At 37.0% G+C, this 8966-nt stretch overlaps 1 protein-coding gene across 1 annotated transcript; it reads right to left on the bottom strand.

Annotated features, from left to right (window-relative positions):
- Positions 1-7058: 7058 nt before the first annotated feature.
- Positions 7059-8285, bottom strand: LOC125680210 (uncharacterized). Its single transcript, XM_048919650.2, has one exon. The coding sequence runs from the start codon at positions 8283-8285 to the stop codon at positions 7059-7061; it is 1227 nt and encodes a 408-aa protein (XP_048775607.2).
- Between the last annotated feature and the right edge of the window lie 681 nt (positions 8286-8966).

Below are 8966 nucleotides of genomic sequence, written 5' to 3'. Positions count from 1 at the left end.
TAAAGTGCAATTGTTATCGGAAATCGATCAGGGTGCATAATGTTTCACTCAATAAAGTTCCATAATGATTGGCATGATTCTTTAATGTAACTTTCTAATTGGCTGTATGGATTACTGGGCGAGACTAAGTTCGAACAATTAAACCGCACTAAATACGTTCTCTGCTACCAATCAGCCAAGTGAATCTAGATGTATATTAATTGTACTTGCAAAACTAACCACCTAGCTGGTTTTTAATTAAGGATGGTCAAGATATAATTCGAAAGATATGTATCTATAATTAAATTTTAAGGATTCCTAAACATACAGAAAAACGTAGTGAAAGTTTTTTTATATTGGTTTTTGGTCTTAAATGTCGCTAAAATTGGAAAGGCAGCCTGAGTAAATACTATCGTACAATAACCTAACGAAATCGGTGATATTCTGTTTTCAGTTACCCATGTTAACTACATACAGTAGTAATTAGTAAATTATTAATCCTGCGCGATTTTTATACACATATTCTACTCTGTGTGTAATTTCATATATTACATGAAATACGTCTAGTCTGTCTGCATGTAATTTCATATGTTACATGAAATATGTCTAGTCTTTACATATTTTAACTTTCAGAACAGGTGCCCCAACATTTTGAACGCCCTAGAAGAATGCGAATCTCCAAGATTATATGAAGTAAGAGGCATAATAATACTCTCTATGATCATGTATATGATCAATAATCAGTGCTATTGGAAGCGAGAGGCACAATAATCCTCTTTGATCAGGGGCGGATCCAGGAATTGTGGTTACGGGGGCGTCACTTTATGAGGCTGGGGCCGTCTTGAGGTCCCCAGTGAGTCCAGGGCAAAGACCTGATGGGGGCCCAGGGGGCGAAGCCCCAGGAAGCTCCTGGATTTTACAGGGCTTGAAATATGTCACCTATTCATAGTTATTTATACTATTTTCTATCATTTTTGATAAGGTGAAATTAATAAAATGACGCAAATTTTAAGGGTTTTTGGAAAAAATTAAGTTATCCCAATAAAGTAATTCAAGAAATCAAAAGATTTTGCCATTTATTTACCCGGGAAATTATTGCTTCTTTTATCGTTTGGTACATTTTTCTAAACAAGATACCACGATTTACCTTTTAAATCCGCCACTGTAGATACGATTATTTGTGTTTTATGTAGTATTAGAATTAGTGAACCGAGTTATAATTATTAGATAGTATAGTGACTTAGAGACTCTTCATTAACATTTACACGAGAACATGCATTTGGTGTTTTTTTTAAGGTTACTGTCCGTTAAAAACAAACACTAATAACTTTGAAACAGTCTGATAAAATATTATATGGATATATTGCTTTGATATAACCATATTCCAACAATGGGAGGAATGTAATATCCTCATAAAGATTTGAGTTATCTTTCTTTGTATGATTACGGATCTATGTACCGTCATTATTTTGTATATTTTTATGATAACACGTTTTCCGGCAATAAATAGGTGAACAGTTTCTTTTGTCTATTTGAATGCCCAGAACATTACAAGCAAATATATTGGGGAAAAAACTGGTTACTGCATATGAAATATATAAGTTTTAGATAAATTTGATAATCAAAACATTGACGAAATGAGATGAAATACATGTACCTTGAAATAATTTCGCTGACAAAGAGGAGACTGGTCTCCACAAAACCATATCACAGGCAGTTTCAAGGTCTTCTAATTTTCAATAACATTGGGGGGGGGGGGGGGGGGGAATCATCTAGCAACGTTTTGTCTTTATACCCATTTACAAGATTGATGATTGAATATTGTTTAACGTCCCTTTTGAAAATATTTCACTCATATGGAAACGTCACCATTGCCGGTGAAGATCTGCAAAATTTTGGTCTATGTTCGGCGCTTACAGCCATCGAGCAGGGAGGGATCTTTATCGTGCCACACCTGCTGTGACACGGGACCTCAGTTTTAGCGGTCTCATCCGCACTGTCATGATCGTGTGCAGGATTGGGCAAAACAAGATGGCAGACGGCAGTTCCAAACAAAGGTAGGCTCTTAAAACTCTTCATTTCACCGACTTATTAGACGACGAATTTATGAATTTAAAACACTGACTGGCCAGGGAGGCATCATTAAGTTGATTGGTTGTTGAAATTCTTAATCATGTACACGTACAACTGTAAATGCATTGATCGAAGTTGACGATGTTGTCTCGATAGAACTCGAAGCGAGGGAAGATGTTTCTAGTCATGTTTTCACACATTTCAAGATAAATAATGTCGGTAAAATAGACTCTGCATATATCTTTTGATGAAAACTCGATCCGGTGTATGCGATTTATCCCTTAAATCGCCTTGGTTAAATAAATATCTTGACTTGAACATTTGCTTACGTGCAGGATTGGACTATGGTCGTTTCCAAGATAAACGTGCCGGATTGGACCTCGATTTTGGTTCTGGATTTTTCTTACAGATCCAGTCAGGAGCGGACTTCCTTGAGCTTAAAAGTTGCAAGTGAAAGAAGTGTGTTCTATTTATGGTATACTACTAAAACCATGGTTTTTACAAACCTAAAAGAGCACGTGGAGCAAGGGACTATCAGTAAGCTGAAAGAGCTAGCTTCAAATCATTTATGTATTTGACAATTTCACCGTGCACATGAATCTAAAGTTCTGCCACACGTTAGAAGGAGCCTTGTTCTTGAAGATCAATATGTTGAAAAGTCTTCATTTTGCAGAAGCAAATACATTTATATTGTATATACACATGTAGACCTTGTTCGCTTTACAACCACTTTAAAACGTTTGTGATATCTGCATGGAATTATTAAAATTGAGCATGGATTGACGTACATGCATAACAATATCTTCAGGCATGATCGATGGTTTACATTTCACAAAGCTGTTCAATGATAATAAAGATGTTGAGGTGTTCATGTTTTCAATACTTAATCATCTATCCACATAAACTTGTACCTTTCATATGTTTGCTTCTTCCAGAACCAGTTCTGATTGTTAAAGCGGGATTTATTATCTTTTGAAAAAATTCCCGATCATTTTAATTCTAATTATCTTGAGTGCATATGTCATGCAATATATCGAGGCCAACTCACTTACAAGGATAGTTACTTACTGTAAAAGTGTTTGTTGGAATGTAGTAAACATCATCATTTTTGTATTTTAAAACTTTTCGTTTCTTGTAATTACATTGAATTCAACCTTATAGTGTATATACAAATGTACTGATGAATAAAATAAAAAGGATATTCTCTCAGAAATTCGCAATATCACTCCTGTAGCCGAGATATCAACCTAAATGAAAAGCAGTTTTGTCCATGGTGGTTTTTTCTACTTCAATGTTTGCTGCTCAGATGAGAGATTACTCTTCATTACAATTTTTCACTATAGTTGTTATCAGTTGAATAACAAGAGATGTTTGTAAAACACATATGCCCCCCATGGTGCAAAATTGAAAAGGGTTATACACACACACATCATTTAATTGAGAGTAGTATCATCAATTCAAAATATTGAGCAGACAATATCTTCCTATGTCAAGAGTGGATTGACCATGTGACCTAAAAATCAATAGGGGTCATCAACTCCTGAAGATGTACCAGTGTACCAAGTTTGATGTCTGTCAAACAAAGGGTTCTCAAGATATTGAACGGACAGTATATTCCTATGTCCAATTTGACCCTTGACTTTTGACCATGTGACCTTAAAATAATTAGTAGTCATCTTCTCCTGAAAATGTACCAGTGTACCAAGTTTGATGTCTGTCAAGCAAAGGGTTCTCAAGATATTGAGCGGACAGTATATTCCTATGTACAGTTTAACCCTTGACCTTTGACCACGCAACCTCAAAATCAATAAGTGTCATCTTCTCCTGAAGATGTACCAGTGTACCAAGTTTAATGTCTGTCAAGCAAAGGGTTCTCAAGATATGGAGCAGACAGTATATTCCAATGTCCAGTTTGACCCTTGACCTTTGACCATGTGATCTGAAAATCAATAGGGGTCGTCTTCTCCTAAAGATGTACCAGTGTACCATGTTTGATGTCTGTCAAGCAAAGGGTTCTCAAGATATTGAACGGACAGTATATTCTTATGTCCAGTTTGACCCTTGACCTTTAAACATGTGACCTCAAAATAAATAGGGGTAATTTTCTCCTGAAGATGTACCAGTGTACCAAGTTTGATGTCTGTCAAGCGAAGGGTTATCAATATATTGAACGGACAGCATATTCCTGTTTAGTGTGACCCTTAACCTTTGACCATGTGACCTCAAAATCAATAGTGGTCGTCTTCTCCTGAAGTCGTATCAGTGTACCAAGTTTGATGTCTGTCAAGAAAAGAGTTCTCAAGATACTGAGCAGACAGTATATTCCCATGTCAAGTTTGACCCTTGACCTTTGACCATGTGACCTCAAAATCAATAGGGGTCATCTTCTCTTGAAGATGTACCAGTGTATCAAGTTTGATGTCTGTCAAGCAAAGGATTCTCGAGATATTTGACGGACAGTATATTCCTATGTCCAATTTGACCCTTGACCATGTGACCTCAAAATCAATGGGGGTCATCTTCTTCTGAAGATGTACTGGCGTACCAAGTTTGATGTCTGTCAAGTAAAGGGTTCTCTAGACATTGAATTGTCAGTATATTCCTATGCCCAGTTTGACCCTTGACCATATGACTTCAAAATCAATAGGGGTCATCTACTCCTTAGGATGTACCAGTGTGCCAAGTTTGATGTCTTTCAAGCAAAGGGTTCTCAAGATATTGAGCGGACATTATATTCCTATGTCCAGAGTAGATTGACCCTTGACCTTTGACCTTTTGACCTGAAAAACAATAAGGATCCTCTTCTACTCATAACTAAGCCACATATGAAATATCATTATCATCAAGTGAATGGTTCTCAAGATATTGAGCGGACAACACATGGTCTACAGACCGACCGACCGACCGACAGGTGCAAAACAATATGCCCCCTCTTTTTCAAAGGGGGGCATAAAAATGCAATGACATTGAAATATATTTGATAACAAGTACAGTGATCCCCCGTTAACATTTGTACCTCGGCAATTTTGGTATTATATCGGGGGAGGGGATGTGTACAGCTGTCTTAAGAAATCAAACAAATTTTATCTACTACATCAATGTGCTATTAGATTTCAATGTATTCGCCATACTCAGATATCAAAAACAAAATCAAAAACGATTGTCGTTTACGTAACAGTAACTTATTATCTGCTCCGAGAGGACTAACGGCGGATAATTGGTTAAGCCTGCTCACTGAAATTTTCCTCCCGTTGATTGGCGATAATTAGCGGGGGTCATTATAACGGTAATTGACCAAATCGTAAATAGGTTGGCGGTATGCGGGGGATGGCGTTATAACGGGGTTTTACAAAGCGCGGAAAACGGGAATTTGAACTTTTTTGGGCGATATGCGGGGGTGGCATTATAACGGGGGTGGGGGATATAGCGGGGGATCACTGTAATAATTAAGAAAAGTCCTAGTTAAATGAAATAACAAATCAACATGTATAAAAATCAATATAAAAGATAAGCAGTATCTCTGTAAAACAAAGCATAATAATGTAACAATAATCATTTCATAATGTGCATAAACGGATATATAAAACTGCTGCCATGGTACATGTATGCAATTCGTATTCAGAAAAGCGTGTGTTGCACTGGTCACAAACGAAGACAATTTTTCTGGTTGATGGTTAGTTTTTACATGCCTACGCAATCCATAATTGGTCTTGAATTCCTGACCACAACTTTCGAACATTCGAAGTGTACCCATCTCATGGAATGAAGTTCTAGGGCTTGATACACGAAACAAAGGAAAAATCTGTGTAACAGAATTTGGACTTTGGGAATATGTGAACGGGACAATTGAATTCAGTAAACGTCGAATTTATATTGTTGCAGAGGATTATAAAATGATGATAATTTCTCACGTGTTTTATACATGTAGGTCAAAATGACCTTATCTGTATATGTCCTGGATACGAACAGTCAACGTTACATATGTCGTAAGGGAAGTTTGATGATCCATGTATAGATCTGCTATTCTTATATTTGAAGGAGATAGCCAATGAATATTTTTATATTAGCCATTGTCGTCGTTGGGAACTTAAAGGGACTGATTCACGATTTTCTCCAAAATTTAGTTTTTCACTTTTAATATAATGATCAAAATCTACTGTCTAATGTGTTTGAAAGATTTCGCAAAAAATTAAGGTTATACATGTACATTATCACAGAAGCTCATTTCAGAGAGTTTGTTATTTGTTTTGTAAACAAAGATTGTGGTATGTTATTGTTTAAGAAATTTTCAAAAGAAATGGATATCGATGTAAATTTATTATATCTTTCACATTTCAAGCATTCTTTGGGTAAAATGTGTCATCTAAAAGTTAAAAATTGTGACTAGTCTTTGTTTACAACATACAGATTTAACGCTAAAATATTGCTTTTACTTTTGCATTCGGAAGGTCAAAATTTTGGCTGTCAACATTAAATGAGTTATATTCTCTTGCCAATCTAGGATTATCCAAGAGTTTTGGGAAGTTATCCTTTAGGATTTTGTTTAGGTCCTTCAATGTAGGGTGGTAAGTGGTGACTAGAGGTACTCTACAGCATTTCGTTTTCTCCCTATACTGCAACAGTGAAGACCTGTCGATTGTTTTAACCTCATCAATGGCATTAGTGACAGATAGCGGCTTGTAGCCTCGTTTGCATAAATGAGACTTCAATTGTTGACCCTGTCGTTCATAGGATTCCTCACTGGAACAGATTCGCCTGGCACGAATTGCTAGGCCTTTCGGTAAACCCCTGAAAATGTGATGTGGGTGACAGCTGGATGGCATTAGATATAAATGGGCGTCGGTCGGTTTGGTATGGAGATCAAATTCAATTTCACCATTTTTAAGAGTGGATTTTGTATCAAGAAATGTATTGGTGGTATCTGAAATATCCACTGTGAACATAATACTATGGTGAAATGAATTGACAAAGGACACAAAATTGTCCAGACTTTCCCTTCCTTCGACCTATTTGATTTCTATGTCATCGATGAACCTAAGCCAGCTGAGGGGTTTAATGGGTACTTGTAGCAAAAGTTGTTTTTCTAGTCTACCCATAAATATGTTAGCATACAAGGGTGCCATTTTAGTTCCCATGGCCGTGCCACTTACTTGGAGGTAATGTTCTCCATTGAACATGAAGTTATTGCGTTTAAGTACATGCTCTAAAAGTTCAACCAAGGAGTCCGTGGACGGTTTTTGGTGTTTTCTACTGTTCCAGACTTCCTTGCATGCCTCAATGCCTTCATCGTGAGGAATGTTCGTGTATAATGATGCAACGTCCATAGTCACGAGAAGGGTGTTGTCTGGCAAGTTCGAAGTTGGGGTTTTGTTCATGTAGTCTGTCGTGTCTTTGAGGTAGGACGGTATGGTTTCTACATGAGGTCGTAGGTGCATGTCCAAAAACTGTGAGATTTTCTCAGTTGGATGACCAATAACGCTGACAATTGGACGGCCTGGGATTCCTTCTTTGTGTATTTTAGGTAGAAGGTAGAATTGTCCAGGTGTGCTGTCGTTAGAGGGTACGAGACAAGTGAAAGTTTCAAGACTTATTTCTTCATCGCATCTCATTTTTTCTAAAGTGTCGATGATAGCGTCAGCATTGCTTTTTGTGGGGTCAAAATCAATTTTTCTATAGAAGCATTGATTTGACAATTGTCTGTTTGCTTCTGCTATATAATCTTGTTTGTCCATAACGACTACAGTAGACCCTTTATCTGCTTTCTTAATGACAATATCTTCCCGGTTTTTAAGTGCTTGAATACTACGCCTTTCATCGCGGGTCAGATTGTCATAAGTTTGAGTAGGATTTTGAAGCAACTTTTCAATGTCTGATTCTACGGCCTCTATGTATGTCTCAAGGGTTGGACATTTGCCTGGTTTTGGATCCCAAGTACTTTTGATACGAAAGGGATCAGGCTCATATGAAGTTGTCTGTTCCTGTGATTGAGATGAACTCTCCGTATCGGATTCGTTGTCAAAATCAGTGGACTTTTGGCGACTTGAAAAGTGCTCTTTTAAACGCATACGTCTGAAGAATGCTCTGGTGTCCTCTCTAAGTTGTTTCTCATCGATTTCACGGGGTACTGGACAAAAATTTAGACCTTTGGACAGTAAGCTGGTTTCAGAATCTGATAGTACAACATTGGAGAGGTTAAGAACGGCATTTGTATGTGATTCAAGCTCACTTGGCATGTCTGTTGTGCTGCGTTTAAATCTCCTGTTTCCTTTGGTTTTGGTAGATGGTTTATTCGTTGGTTGTTGTGGTGTTACAGTAGGAACTCTCTGTCTACCATTGTTTGAACGGGCGTGTAGATGGATTGAATCTCTGGAAAATTTTTTGGTTTGCTTCTCTAGCAGAGATTTCCACAAAGTTGAATTGTACCCGTCTAGGATATGGCACAGCTCTTCATATTCTCCTTGGGACACAGCATTCCGCAACTTCAGGACCCGGTTGTATCAACGAGTCATTAAATTTAATGTGACATTAACCCTAATGCGTTATTAAATTCTTAATGTGGCATTAGTTAATGGATTCATTAAATACCGTTGTATTGAACCTTTATTAACTTCACATTAGTTAATATGACATTAAATATCAAAATTCCCATTAAACCAACATTAACAATTAATACCAATCCCATAATGCAACGTAATGTTTACTTCCTATCTATTTCGCTGTATTTTGTTTACGTACATTCATAGGCTATGATGAAAGGTCTGATGACCAAATAAAATATAACCCAGAAATCGAGGAGAAAATTTTACAGTAGACCGATTTTGCGGGGTATAAAAAATTTTACCGAAAGAATTTCGGCGATATCTCGTTGTTTACTTATGATTTTATGATACTATTCCCATCAGATTCTGGCATTC

This window comes from Ostrea edulis, chromosome 2 (genome assembly GCF_947568905.1).
Source record: "Ostrea edulis chromosome 2, xbOstEdul1.1, whole genome shotgun sequence".
NCBI classification, from domain to species: Eukaryota; Metazoa; Mollusca; class Bivalvia; order Ostreida; family Ostreidae; genus Ostrea; species Ostrea edulis.
Note: the sequence above shows the minus strand (reverse complement) of the source record. Positions and strands in the feature narration are given on the sequence as shown.